Below are 14,919 nucleotides of genomic sequence, written 5' to 3' on the forward strand. Positions count from 1 at the left end.
GAGGGAGTGGGGGGGAAGAGAGGGAGTGGGGGGGAAGAGGGGGAGTGGGGGGGAAGAGAGGGAGTGGGGAAAGAGGGGGAGTGGGGGGAAGAGGGGGAGTGAGGGAAGAGAGGGAGTGGGGGGGAAGAGAGGGAGTGGGGGAAGAGGGGGAGTAGGGGGAAGAGAGGGAGTGGGGGGAAGAGAGGGAGTGGGGGAAGAGAGGGAGTGGGGGGAAGAGAGGGAGTGGTGGGGAAGAGGGAGTGGGGGGGAAGAGTGGGAGTGGGGGGGAAGAGAGGGAGTGGGGGGGGAAGAGAGGGAGTGGGGGATGAGAGGGAGTGGGGGGAAGAGAGGGAGTGGGGGGGAAGAGAGGGAGTGGGGGAAGAGAGGGAGTGGGGGGGAAGAGAGGGAGTGGGGGAAGAGAGGGAGTGGGGGGAAGAGAGTGAGTGGGGGGGGATGAGAGGGAGTGGGGGGAAGGGAGGGAGTGGGGGAAGAGAGGGAGTGGGGGGAAGAGAGGGAGTGGGGGGGAAGAGGGGGAGTGGGGGAAGAGAGGGAGTGGGGGGGGAAGAGGGGGAGTGGGGGATGAGAGGGAGTGGGGGAAGAGAGTGAGTGGGGGGGAAGAGAGGGAGTGGGGGGGAAGAGGGGGAGTGGGGGAAGAGAGGGAGTGGGGGGGAAGAGAGGGAGTGGGGGGGAAGAGGGGGAGTGGAGACTCTCTGTAATGACCATATTGAAATGTCTGTAATATTGATTCCATTGAAACACCTCATGACCTGTTTGGAAAAGTGGAATATGATTGGCCATCACAAAACATGCATTTTGAAATGCCCCCTCAGTACTGACCCTCCGACAGCGTGGAGCCCCCTCAGTGTCGACCCTCTGACAGCGCGGAGCCCCCTCAGTACTGACCCTCCGACAGCGCGGAGCCCCCTCAGTGTCGACCCTCCGACAGCGCGGAGCCCCCTCATTACTGACCCTCTGACAGCGCGGAGCCCCCTCATTACTGACCCTCCGACAGCGCGGAGCCCCCTCAGTACTGACCCTCCGACAGCGCGGAGCCCCCTCAGTACTGACCGTCCGACAGCGCGGAGCCCCCTCAGTACTGACCCTCCGACAGCGCCAAGCCCCCTCAGTACTGACCCTCCGACAGCACGGAGCCCACTCAGTACTGACCCTCCGACAGCGCGGAGCCCCCTCAGTACTGACCCTCCCACAGCGCGGAGACCCGTCAGTACTGACCCTCCGACAGCGCGGAGAGCCCTCGGTACTGACCCTCCGACAGCGCGGAGCCCCCTCAGTACTGACCCTCTGAAAGCGCGGAGCCCCCTCAGTGCCGAACCTCCGACAGCGCGGAGCCCCCTCAGTACTGACCCTCCGACAGCGCGGAGCCCCCTCAGTGTCGACCCTCCAACAGCGCGGAGCCCCCTCGGTACTGACCCTCCGACAGCGCGGAGCCCCCTCAGTGTCGAACCTCCGACAGTGCGGAGCCCCCTCAGTACTGACCCTCCGACAGCGCGGAGCCCCCTCAGTGTCGACCCTCCGACAGCGCGGAGCCCCCTCAGTGTCGAACCTCCGACAGCGCGGAGTCCCCTCAGTACTGCCCCTCCGACAGTGCGGAGCCCCCTCAGTACTGACCCTCCGACAGTGCGGAGCCCCCTCAGTACTGACCCTCCGACAGCGCGGAGCCCCCTCAGTACTGACCCTCCGACAGCACGGAGCCCCCTCAGTGTCGACCCTCCGACAGCGCGCAGCCCCCTCAGTGTCGACCCTCCAACAGCGCGGAGCCCCCTCAGTACTGACCCTCCGACAGTGCGGAGCCCCCTCAGTACTGACCCTCCGACAGCGCGGAGCCCCCTCAGTGTCGACCCTCCGACAGCGCGGTGCCCCCTCAGTACTGACCCTCCGACAGCGCGGAGCCCCCTCAGCGTCGACCCTCCGACAGCGCGGAGCCCCCTCAGTACTGACCCTCCGACAGCGCGGAGCCCCCTCAGTACTGACCCTCCGACAGCGCGGAGCCCCCTCAGTACTGACCCTCCGACAGCGTGGAGCCCCCTCAGTACTGACCCTCCGACAGTGCGGAGCCCCCTCAGTACTGACCCTCCGACAGCGCGGAGCCCCCTCAGTACTGACCCTCCGACAGGGTGGAACCCCCTCAGTACTGACCCTCCGACAAGAGAATGTGTTAATAGCAGAACGAGGGTTTCCAGTCGGTGAAAGAACAACATGGAAGAAGTGACAGGTGGTCCTTTGGGGTGGGGCGAGGGGACATTGGAAGCCTGAAGGATAGCAAGTGGGGTAAAAAAGGGGATAAATCAATGAATAAAAATGAGCTAAAACAATAAAAGCACTTTCATGACTGGAAGTTGTTGAACTCCATGTTTAGTCTGCTGTTTCTCCAGTTTGCTGTTCTGCTTTGGTGGCTCCGGTTAATTTTTCCACAAGTCCTCCAACCCTGGAATTGGGGAGAAATTGGTGCCTTCTCTGCACCCAGAAACTGAACTGGACTAGCATACAAACACTGTGGCTACAAGAGCAGGCCAGGGGCTGGGAATCCTGCGGTGAGTAACTCACCTCCTGACTCCCCAAAGTCTGTCCACCATCTACAAGGCACAAGTCAGGAGTCTCTGATGGAAACTCTCCACTTGCCCTGGATGAGTGTAGCAGAAGCTTGACACCATCCAGGACAAAGCAGCCCGCTTGATGGCACCCCTTTTACAAATATTCACTCTCTCCACAACCGACGCACATTTGCAGCAGTATGTACCATCTACAAGATGCACTGGAGAAACTCTGTACACCTCTTCCAACCCTGTATAACCCTCCCTATCCTTGTAACCTCCTGCACTCCCTACAACTGTCCCTATCCTTTAACCTCCTCCAGCCCTACAAACCTCCCTATCTCTGTAACCTCTTCCAACACCCTATAACCCTCCCTATCTCTGTAAACTCTTCCAACCCTTATAACCCTCTCTATCTCTGTAGCTTCCTCCAGCTTCTGTAAGCTTCCCTATCTCTGTAACCTCTTCCAGCACCAACAACCCTCCAAAATCTCTGCGCTCCTTTCAGCCCCTTGAGCATCCCCCGATTTCCATCGCTCCAACATTGGCGGCCGTGCCTTCAGCTGCTTGGGGTCCTAAACTCGGGAATTCCCTTCCTAATCCTCCATCTCCCTTCCTTCAAGATGCCCCTTAAAAACTTCATTGTCTAAGCTTTTAGTCCCTAGTATCTGCTTAGGTGGCTCTGGATCAACTTTTGACTTATTTACAAAACCCTGATGTGCATAGGGGAACTTTTTTGCAGTATTGATGGCGCTATATAAATGCAAGTTGTTTTTTGTTGTTGTTCCTGTATTAAAGGGGTTCAGCCATTAGATGGCGCTGCTCATCCAAATTTAAAACTGAGCAGCGGCGCCACCAGGTGGGCAAAGGGCGGTATTGCAGAGACAACTTCAGCAACTTTCAAAACAAAGACTTGCATTTCTCTGGCGCCTTCACCTTCCCAGGATGGCTAAAGCTTTTCACAGCCAATTAAATACTTTTCCAAAAGTATGTTCGCTGTAGTAATGTAGGAAACGTGGCGGCCAATTTTCGGACAGCAAGCTCCCACAAACATCAATGTGATAATGACCCAGATCATGTTTTTTTTAGTGATGTTGGTTGAGGGGTAAATATTGGCCCCAGGACACCGGGGAGACCTTCCCCCTGCTTTTCTTCCAAATAGTGGCTGTGGGATCTTTTACACGCACTAAGGAGGCAGATGGGGATCTTGGTTTAAAATTTCACCTGAAGGCCAGCATCTCCTTTGGCACCGACCCTCCGACAGCGCTGCACCCCCTCAGTATTGATGGGGGGCAGCGGGTTTGGAGAGGGACCGGGAGGTAGGGGGCTGGTTGGAGAGGAACCAGGGTCATGGGTGGGGAGAGGAAGCAAGGACAGATGGCGGGGGGGAAGAGAAGGAGTGGGGGGTGGGGAGAGAGGGAGTTGTGGGGGGAGAGAGGGAATGGGGGGGGGAAGAGGGAGTGGGGGGGAAGAGAGGGAGTGGGGGGGAAGAGAGGGAGCGGGGGGGGAAGAGAGGGAGTGTGGGGGAGAGAGGGAGTGGGGGGGAGAGAGGGAGTGGTGGGGGAAGAGTGGGAGTGTGGGGGGAAGAGGGAGTGGGGAGGAGAGAGGAAGTGGGGGGGGAAGAGATGGAGTTGGGGGGAAGAGAGGGAGTGCGGGGTAAGAGAGGGAGTGGTGGGGAAGAGAGGGAGTGGGGGGGAAGAGAGGGAGTGGGGGGGAGAGAGGGAGTGGGGGGGAAGAGAGGGATTGGGGGGGAGAGAGGAAGTGGGGGGGAAGAGAGGGAGTTGGGGTGAAGAGGGGGAGTGGGGGGGAGAGAGGAAGTGGGGGGGAAGAGAGGGAGTGGGGGGAAGAGAGGAAGTGGGGGGGAAGAGAGGGAGTGGGGGAAGAGAGGGATTGGGGGGGAAGAGAGGGAGTGGGGGGGGAAGAGAGGGAGTGTGGGGGAGAGAGGGAGTGGGGGGGAGAGAGGGAGTGGTGGGGGAAGAGTGTGAGTGTGGGGGGAAGAGGGAGTGGGGAGGAGAGAGGAAGTGGGGGGGGAAGAGATGGAGTTGGGGGGAAGAGAGGGAGTGCGGGGTAAGAGAGGGAGTGGGGGGGAAGAGAGGGAGTGGGGGGGAAGAGAGGGAGTGGGGGGGAGAGAGGGAGTGGGGGGGAAGAGAGGGATTGGGGGGGAGAGAGGAAGTGGGGGGGGAAGAGAGGGAGTTGGGGTGAAGAGGGGGAGTGGGGGGGAGAGAGGAAGTGGGGGGGAAGAGAGGAAGTGGGGGGGAAGATAGGGAGTGGGGGAAGAGAGGGATTGGGGGGGAAGAGAGGGAGTGGGGGGAAGAGAGGGAGTTGGGGGGAAGAGAGGAAGTGGGGGGGAAGAGAGGGAGTGGGGGGTAAGAGGGGCTGTGGGGGAGAAGAGATGTGGGGGAAGAGAGGGAGTGGGGGAAGAGAGGGAGTGGGGGAAGAGGAGGAGTGGGGGGACGAGGGGGAGTGGGGGGAAGAGTGGGAGTGGGGGGGAAGAGAGGGAGTGGGGGAAGAGAGGGAGTGGGGGGAAGTGGGGGAAGAGACAGAGTGGGGGGGATGAGAGGGAGTAGGGGAAGAGCGGGAGTGGGGGGAAGAGGGGGAGTGGGGGAAGAGGGGGAGTGGAGACTCTCTGTAATGACCATATTGAAATGTCTGTAATATTGATTCCATTGAAACACCTCATGACCTCTGTGGAAAAGTGGAATATGATTGGCCATCACAAAAGATGCATTTTGAAATGCCCCCTCAGTATTGACCCTCCGACAGCGCGGCGCCCCCTCAGTACTGACCCTCCGACAGCGCGGAGCCCCCTCAGTACTGACCCTCCGACAGCGTGGCGCCCCCTCAGTACTGACACTCCGACAGCGCGGAGTCCCCTCAGTACTGACCCTCCGACAGTGCGGAGCCCCCTCAGTGTCGACACTCCGACAGCGCGGAGCCCCCTCAGTACTGACCCTCCGACATTGCGGCGCCCCCTCAGTACTGACCCTCCGACAGCACGGCGCCCCGTAAGTACTGACCCTCCAACAGTGCGGAGCTCCCTCAGTACTGACCCTCCGACAGCGCGGAGCCCCCTCAGTACTGACCCTCCGACATCGCGGAGCCCCCTCAGTACTGACCCTCCGACAGTGCAGAGCCCCCTCAGTACTGACCCTCCGACAGCGCAGAGCCCCCTCAGTACTGACCCTCCGACAGGAGAATGTGTTAATAGCAGAACGAGGGTTTGTAGTCGGTGAAAGAACAACATGCTATTAACACATTCTCCTGTCGGAGGGTCAGTTGAGGGGACATTGGAAGCGAGAAGGATAGCAAGTGGGGTAAAAAAGGGGATAAATCAATGAATAAAAATGAGCCAAAACAATAAAAGCACTTTCATGACTGGAAGTTGTTGAACTCCATGTTAAGTCTGCTGTTTCTCCAGTTTGCTGTTCTGCTTTGGTGGCTCGGGTCAATTCTTCCACAAGTCCTCCAACCCTGGAATTGGGGAGAAATTGGTGCCTTCTCTCCACCCAGAAACTGAACTGGACTAGCCATATAAACACTGTGGCTACAAGAGCAGGCCAGGGGCTGGGAATCCTGCGGTGAGTAACTCACCTCCTGACTCCCCAAAGTCTGTCCACCATCTACAAGGCACAAGTCAGGAGTCTCTGATGGAATACTCTCCACTTGCCCTGGATGAGTGCAGCTCCCACAACACACAAGAAGCTCAACACCATCCAGGACAAAGCAGCCCCGCTTGATTGGCACCCCATCCACAAATGTTCACTTTCTCCACCACCGACGCACTGTAGCAGCAGCGTGTGTACCATCTACAAGATGTACTGGAGAAACTCACCAAGGCTCCTTAGACAGCACCTTCCAAACCCACCACCACTACCATCTAGAAGGACAAGGGCAGCAGATAGTTGGGAAGACCACCACCTGGAAGTTCCCCTCTAAGCCACTCACCGTCCTGACTTGCAAATCCATCGGCCGTTCCTTCACTGTCGCTGGGTCAAAATCCTGGAGCTCCCTCCCTGACAGCACTGTGGGTGTACCTACACCACATGGACTGCAGCAGTTCAAGGAGGCAGCTCATCACCACCTTCTAAAGGGGCAATTAGGGATGGGCAATAAATGCTGGCCCGGCCAATGACGCCCACATGAATGAATTAAAAAATCCCACTCCCTCCCCCACCCTAACGAGTGACCAGTTTGTTCCATGAAAGTCCCAAAGTGCCTCAGCTGATGAACACATGGAGTTGACCAAAAGGAGGAAATTAGTATTCCAATCTTTACAGAAACTCACACCACCCTGTGAATGTTGTTTGAACAAAGTGGTTTAATTTAATTTACACAAAAGAAAAAAGAAATTTAATGAGACATTCAGAATAAGCCATTTAACTCGCGCTTAACTGACGGTCAATAAATACTGAGTTTTATAAAAGTTTCTCCCATTCACAAGTTGGGGAGCAGTAACACTGTGTTGGTCCGCTGTGATTTTTCTCCAATATCTGTAAAGACTTGGAGAGACATGAACTGGGTGAGGGTCTGGGTAAGGGGCTTCCACTCGCCCCACTGGGGAGCTTGTGTCCCTGGGTTACTGAGGTGGAAACACAAGTCACTGTTTGAGGGTGGGAATGGGCAATGGCAGCAGGAGAGCAGACCAGAGGATCACTGTGTTAACACACTGCGGCCTTTGGTGTGAATTAACACAGCAAGCTGATTCAGGAGGCCATTCAGAGATAGGGACCCTTCCCCTAACCTGGGAGAAAGATACAGGAACATGGGAATAACTATTCCCACATTAAGGAAGAAGAGCTAAAAAATCCCAGGGATCCAGAGTTGTTCCTCAGCACCTCATCCTCAGGAAACAATTCCCCAAATCCCTTTTAAACAATTTTTGGATTTAAAAAATTTAAATTGCTCAATGTATATTGCACAGAAAACACACTCTTTTGAGTGCTAGAGTTTGTCCTAATGTCTTCAGCAATCCATTCGCCAGGCACCTTCTGGAGCCTCACTCAGTGGATGTTGATGGGCTATTTGGCTATGATAAGCATCACAGCTAAGTTTCTTACCCAAGAGAGGCTCTGAGATTTCAACGGGAGCGAATGGAGAGTGATCAGCAGCAGGAAATAAAATAAAAGTGCAAAAACATTAAATATTCCACAAGCCAGATAGATGATAATTTAACAAATACATATTAACAGAGACTCTGGGGTATTTCACACACTCCCCCTGTAAACATGATAAATAACAATCACCTGTCAGGCAATGTGGACACACCTCATATTTTCAAAGATACCTGAGTTTTTAGTACAGATTTATAATACAGAGACGGCTTCAATTATATATAAAGTATACACAGACCCACAGGAGCAGCAGTGTAAACCCACAAACACACATAGGCAGTGTGGGCCTTACACACACACGTGAGTAGTGAATGTTATATACAGCAACATTTCTCTCTGACTCATTCACACTCACACACCGCGCTCACACACACACAGCTCAGCCACTTGCAAACATGCCCATGGGTGTTAGAATGGAGCAGTTAAGCACAGGGTTGGCACAGCTCAGTGTGAGCGAGGTATCCGATCCCTCTGCTAGCCAGGAACTTCATCACTTGTGCCTTTTGCCGATCTTCGAGCAGTGGGCCTGCACCTGAGGCAGGAGGAAGCCTGGGGGAGGTTGCAGGGCCTTGTCCAGTCCGGGTATCAAGTAGTAGCTGATGAGGGGGACGGGTTGGTAGAATGTGGCATACTGCACCGGCTTGTGAGGGTACAGAGGCCACGCAGCAGTGCACTGGGAGAAACTTCCAGAAACCTAAGGGAAAAAATTATTGAAGCAATTAAACATGACAAATCACACACACAAGCTCCATTTAATCCCCAGCCCCGTCTCCACAGGCCACTTGCAAGGACCTGCATTTCTCTAGCACCTTTCCCCACCTCAGGACGTCCCAAAGTGATTCACAGCCAATGAAGTAATTTATGTGAAGTGTGGTCACTGTTGTAAATAGAGGAAATGTGGGCAGTCAACTATTGCACAGCCAGTTCCCACAGATAGAAATAGAGACAGACTGTGTTCGGGAGGGAGTGAGTGAGTTTAGGGAGGGAATTCCAGAGTTTAGGGCCCACAGGCAGCTGAAGACATGGCCGCCAATGGCAGAGCGATGGGAAGCGGGGGATGGTCAAGAGGCCGGAATTGGAGGAGCGCAGAGATCTCGGAGGGTTGTAGGGGCTGGAAGAGGTTACGGAGATAGGGAGGGTTGTAGGGGCTGGAGGAGATTACGGAGATAGGGAGGGTTGTAGGGGCTGGAGGGGGTTACAGAGATAGGGAGGGTTGTAGGGGTTGGAAAAAGTTACAGAGATAGGGTTGTAGGGGCTGGAGGAGGTTACAGAGTTAGGGAGGGTTGGGGCTGGAGATGGTTATGGTGATAGGGAGGGTTGTAGGGGCTGGAGGAGGTTACAAAGATAGGGTTGTAGGGGCTGGTGGAGATTACGGAGATAGGGAGGGTTGGGGCTGGAGGAGGTTATGGTGATAGGGAGGGTTGTAGGGGATGGAGGAGGTTACAGAGATAGGGTTGTAGGGGCTGGTGGAGGTTACAGAGATAGGGTTGTAGGGGCTGGAGGAGGTTACGGAGATAGGGAGGGTTCCAGGGGTTTATAGAAATAGGGAGGGGTGAGGAAGGATTTGAAATAAGGATGAAATTTTTTTTTAAAAACGGAGGTGTTGCTGGACCAGGAGCCAGTGTAGGTCAGTGAGCGACAGGATAGTGATGGGTGAACGGGACTCAGTGTGAGTTGGGTCTGGGGTCAGTTGAGTTTTTGATGAGTTTCCAGGGGTAGAAGGTGGGAGATCGGCCCGGAGAGTATTGGAACCATTCACTCCGACCCCTCCCAGCACTGGGTGCTCAATGTTCTCTTTACCTTGCCAGTAGCTTCAGCTGTTTTTGCTGCAGTTTCCTTCACTGTTTGACCTTTCGCATGTTCCCCTTCATCTGACGAAGTCTCCGAGTGGCAGTCAGGTGTGCTGCACTCCGAGGACGCGCTGCCTTGCTCAGAGTCTAACGATGCCGCCCTCCTGGAGTCTTGTCCAAACTGAGCGACAGTGAAAGGCAGACTCCCATCACTACACCTGCAGGAATTTCAAATGAAGATTTAGTGGGAATCGGGTCAGGCAGCAACACGCGAGACACAGCCACTAACAACCTGGTATAAACAACAAACACCCACACAAACTGGCAGAACACAGCCGAGGGAAGGTTTACCGTACAGTGAAGGAGAGACAGAGAGCACAGCAGTGAGAGAGAGAGACAGACAGACACAATTCCCCCTTTGGAAGTTCCTGTTGAATCTGCATCCACCCCCCTTTCAGGCAGCGCCTTCCAGATCACAACAACTCGCTGTGTAAAAAAAATTCTCATCTCCCCCTCTGGTTCCGATTCCCTTCAATCTGTGTCCCTCTGGTTACCGACCCTCCTGCCACTGGAAACACTTTCTCCTTATTGACTCTATCCAAACCCCCTCATGATTTTGAATGCCTCGATTCAATCTCCCCCTTAACCTTCTCTGCTCTAAGGAGAACAATCCCAGCTTCCCCAGTCTCTCCACATGAACTGAAGTCCCTCTTCCCTGGCGCCATTCGAGTCAATCTCCCCCTCACCCTCCCCAAGGCCTCGCCTTCCCTCCTAAAGTGTGAGGCAGTCGGAATCGGACACAATTCTCCAGATGAGCTCCTTGTGTTTGTCTCTGCGGTGACTGTGTTGCTAAACCGTCCAGGTGAAGACTTACCTGCAGCACACCTCCTGGGGATCAATCCACAACGTAATCTCTTTGGGCAGTCTCAACTGGTTATATTCCAGATCACAGTCTTGACAAGCGAGCAACAAGGATGGGTCTGCTTTATGTTTCCTGTTTATCCGAATGCATCTACCAGGGAGAGAAAAAATATACTGAAGGATCCAAGAGGACAGACATTAGACCATCCAGAACCCTACTGGCCCTTTTCCCAAGTTGTACCAAGTCCTGTTCAGCCTTCACCCCGTCACTCACTGACATACATTAGCTCCCAGTCCAACAACGCCTCCATTTTAAAACTTTCATCCTTGTTTTCAAAACTGTCCCCACAACCCTCCCTATTTCTGTAACCTCCTCCAGTCCCTACAACCCTCCCCATCTCTGTAACCTCCTCCAGTCCCTACAACCCTCCCTATCTCTGTAACCTCCTCCAGTCCCTACAACCCTCCCTATCTCTGTAACCTCCTCCAGTCCCCACAACTCTCTCTATCTCTGTAACCTCCTCCAGTCCCTACAACACTCCCTATCTCTGTAACCTCCTCCAGTCCCTACAACCCTCCCTATCTCTGTAATCTCCTCCAGTCCCCACAACCCTTCCCATCTCTGTAACCTCCTCCAGCCCCTACAACTCTCCCTATCTCTGTAACCTCCTCCAGTCCCTACAACCCTCCCTATCTCTGTAACCTCCTCCAGTCCCTACAACCCTCCCCATCTCTGTAACCTCCTCCAGTCCCTATAACCCTCCCTATCTCTGTAACCTCCTCCAGCTTCTATAACCCTCTCTATCCCTGTAACCTCCACCAGCCCCTACAACCCTCCTTATCTCTGTAACCTCCTCAAGTCCCTACAACCTTCCCTATCTCTGTAACCTCCTCCAGTCCCTACAACCCTCCCTATCTCTGTAACCTCCTCCAGTCCCTACTACCCTCCCTATCTCTGTAACCTCCTCCAGCCCCTACAACCCTCCCTATCTCTGTAATCTCCTCCAAGTTTCTATAACCCTCCCTATCTCTGTAACCTCCTCCAGCCTGACAACCCTCCCTATCTCTGTAACCTCCTCCAGCCCCTAAAACCCTCCCTATCTCTGTAACCTCCTCCAGCCCCTACAACCCTCCCTATCTCTGTAACCTCCTCCAGCCCCTACAACCCTATCTATCTCTGTAACTTTCTCCAAGTTTCTATAACCCTCCCTATCTCTGTAACCTCCTCCAGCCCCTACAACCCTCCCTATCTCTGTAACTTCCTCCAAGTTTCTATAACCCTCCCTATCTCTGTAACCTCCTCCAGGCCGACAACCCTCCAAAATCTCTGCCTTCCTCCAATTGCAGCCCCTTGAGCATCCCCTGATTTCCATCGCTCCACCATTGGTGGCCGTGCCTTCAGCTGCCTGGGGCCCTAAACTCTGGAATTCCCTCCCGAGACCTCTCCACCTCTATCTCCCTTCCTTTAAGATGCCCCTAAAATTTCATTGTCTCAGCTTTAAAGGGGCTTTAAGCGGTTCAGCTGCTCATCCAAATTTAAAACTGAGCAGCGGCGCCCCCAGGTGGGGAAAGGGCGGTATTGCAGGGACAACTTCGAGCAACTTTCAAAACAAAGACAATCAATGAACTCTCTCCCCCATCCCCACCGCCTTTCCGATCCCCCTTTTCTCCAATAATTTATATAGATTTTTCTTTTCCCACTATTTCCATTATTTTTAAGTTTATTTCCATCAATTGTTTTATCTCTTACCTTCTAGCCTATTTCGATCCCTTCCCCCCACCCCACCCCCACTAGGGCTACCTGGTACCTTGCTCGTCCTGCTTTCTACCCTTAATGTCCCCATTAGCACATTCCTAAAATAATATCACCACCGTCACCACCTCTTTGCCCTTTAGTCCATGACATCTTTTGGTTATCTCCACCTTATCACTGGCCCTCTATCCAGCTGTACCTGTCCCACCCCCTCTTAAACCAACATATATTTCACCTCTTTTCTATTTTGCCTTAGTTCTGTTGAAGAATCATACGGACTCGAAACGTTAACTGTTTTCCTCTCCGCAGATGCTGCCAGACCTGCTGAGTTTTTCCAGGTATTTTTATTTTTGTTTTGGATTTCCAGCATCTGCAGTTTTTTTGCTTTTTTCAAAACAAAGACTTGCATTTCTCTGGCGCCTTCACCACCCCAGGATGTCCCAAAACCTTTCACAGCCAATGAAATACTTATTCAAAAGTATGTTCACTGTGTAATGTCGGAGACGTGGCGGCCAATTTGTGCACAGCAAGCTCCCACAAACATTAATGTGGTAATGACCCAGATCATCTGTTTTTTTAGTGATGTTGGTTGAGGGGTAAATATTGGCCCCAGGACCTTCCCCCTGCTCCTCTTCCAAATAGTGGCCGTGGGATCGTTTACACCCACCAAGGAGGCAGACGGGAACTTTGGTTTAAAGTTTCACCTGAAGGCCAGCATCTCCCTTTGGCACCGACCCTCTGACAGCGCGGCGCCCCCTCGGCACTGGCACTGTGGAGTGTCGGCCTGGATTATGGGGCTGAAGTCTCTGGGGTGGAGACTCAAACCCAGGACTTGTTCCATCTGCTCTCGCAAGTGGATGGACAATGTCCCTCAGCGCAATGCAAGAAATAGTGAGGAGGGTCCTCCCTGGTGTGCTGTCCAATATTTTATGCCCTTTCAGGGGGAAGCTGGATAAAAACATGGGGCGGGCGGGGGGCAAGGAATAGAAGGATATGGTGATGGGGTGAGATGAACAGGGGGTGGGAGGAGGCTCGTGTGGAGCAGAAACACTGGCACGGAGCAGATGGGCTGAATGGCCCGTTTCTGTGCTGTAATATTCTAGCCATTGTACTGGGCGGCTCTGCTGTTTGCTTACCTGTATGCTTGTCCTTTGCTGGGATTGGCTGGGTACCAGTGATTCTGGTATTTTCGGTACAGTATCGCAGTGAGCTTCTCCCCAAACTCCTCGATCTTTTCCTGATGTAGCCTGCTGCGATTCCTGACCAAGCTGACCAGGAAGGACACTCCGGCTCCGATCTCCTCCTTCATCGTCTCCTGGTGTATCTGCAGGGGGAAGATGGGGGTGTTTAGAGATTAACCTGTTCAGAGTGTGTTACAGTCGGGGATGTTGGGGTTGGGTGAGGGAGGGGGGTGGGGAGAAGGGTGATGGAATATAGAGATCATGGTCTGGCTGCTGGAATGACCCCTTTGTGTCAACAACATCCCACACCCACCACCAGCAACTCTTTTACCTGCCCCCCCCACAATAGTGCTGGCTGGCGAGCTATTTGACTGTGGTAGGCATTGCTGACAAGACCCTTCTGGAACACGCACCTGGATACAGACAGACTGTTTCCTCTTGTGTGTGGGGGAGACCAGAACTAGGGGCCATCGATATAAGATCATCACTAATAAACCCAATGGGGAATTCAGGAGAAACCTCTTTACCCAGAGAGTGGGGAGAATGTGGAACTCGCTCCCACAGGGAGTGGTGGAGGTGAATAGTATCGATGTGTTTTAGGGGGAAGCTGGATAAACACATGAGGGAGAAAGGAATGGAAGGATAGGGTGATGGGGTGAGATGGAGAGAGGGAGGGTGGGTGGGAGGAGGTTCGTGTGGAGCAGAAACACCGGCACGGAGCAGATGGGCCGAATGGCCTGCTGTATATCCGGTGAAGAACTCACATTTCTGTAACGCCTTTAACCGCTGCAAGATATCCCAAAGAGCCTCACAGCCAAATGACTCCCTTCCATTTATGAAGTGGGGGTCACCATCGTAATGGGGGGAAAAGCAAAAGCCAATTTGCGCACAGCAAGATCCCACAAAGGACAATGCGATAGTGACCCAGATCCGATTTTTATTTGACAGCGATATTCATTGGGGTGGGAGAGGGTGGGTGAATATTAGCCCCACAACATTAAAACGGAAAACGTTATAAAGGTAAATGGGAGGACGTGGAGACAGGGACAAGGAGCCAGTCCTTACTCCAGATGTTGTTCATAGTCACACAGCAGGAGAAGGACATCCCTCTCTCGGACAGAACACTTTGCATTCAATGTCCGAGCGTAAAACAGTAAAAGTGAGAGTCAATCTCACATCCAAATTGCACTGAAGTCTGCCATCCTTCAGATTGTTAAAACTGTCCTCAGGTGAAACAGCTGATTTTTGTAAACATGTTGTTTTGTTTCTAACTGCGGTGGATTCAGAGACACAAGCTCCATGGAAGCCCTGTCGGCCCAGCAAAGTGAGTCAGTGTCTCAGTCCGTCGCACACTTACTTCTGACTCACAGGGTTGTGGGCACCAGCCCCCCCAGTACAAAGACCAGGAGCTCACAATCCAGACTGACATTCGGCCAAGGGAGGCGTCGCGGGGAGATCCCACCGCCACTATTTGGAAGAAGAGCAGGGGGTGGGGTGGTGGTGGGGGGTGGGGGGAGTTCTCCCCGTGGTCCTGGGGCCAATATTTATCCCTTAAACAACATCACTAAAAAAAAAACCCAGATGATCTGATCATTATCACATTGCTGTTTGTGGGATCTTGCTGTGCGTAAATTGTCTGCGGTTCCTACATTACAACAGTGAGCTCACACACAAAAAAAAGGTCCTTCGTTG

The 14,919-nt window shown here is 53.6% G+C and overlaps 1 protein-coding gene across 1 annotated transcript; it reads right to left on the reverse strand.

Annotated features, from left to right (window-relative positions):
- Positions 1–8,132: 8,132 nt before the first annotated feature.
- Positions 8,133–13,364, reverse strand: LOC144674381 (protein BTG3-like). Its single transcript, XM_078535781.1, has 4 exons — positions 13,183–13,364; positions 10,307–10,444; positions 9,443–9,650; positions 8,133–8,336 (listed from the first exon to the last, which is right to left on the reverse strand). Exons 1-4 carry the CDS (start codon positions 13,353–13,355, stop codon positions 8,133–8,135), a joined length of 723 nt encoding a protein of 240 aa, XP_078391907.1. The 5' UTR covers positions 13,356–13,364.
- Between the last annotated feature and the right edge of the window lie 1,555 nt (positions 13,365–14,919).

The sequence above is a fragment of the Cetorhinus maximus genome, unplaced genomic scaffold (genome assembly GCF_964194155.1).
Source record: "Cetorhinus maximus unplaced genomic scaffold, sCetMax3.hap1.1 HAP1_SCAFFOLD_645, whole genome shotgun sequence".
Taxonomy (NCBI): Eukaryota; Metazoa; Chordata; class Chondrichthyes; order Lamniformes; family Cetorhinidae; genus Cetorhinus; species Cetorhinus maximus.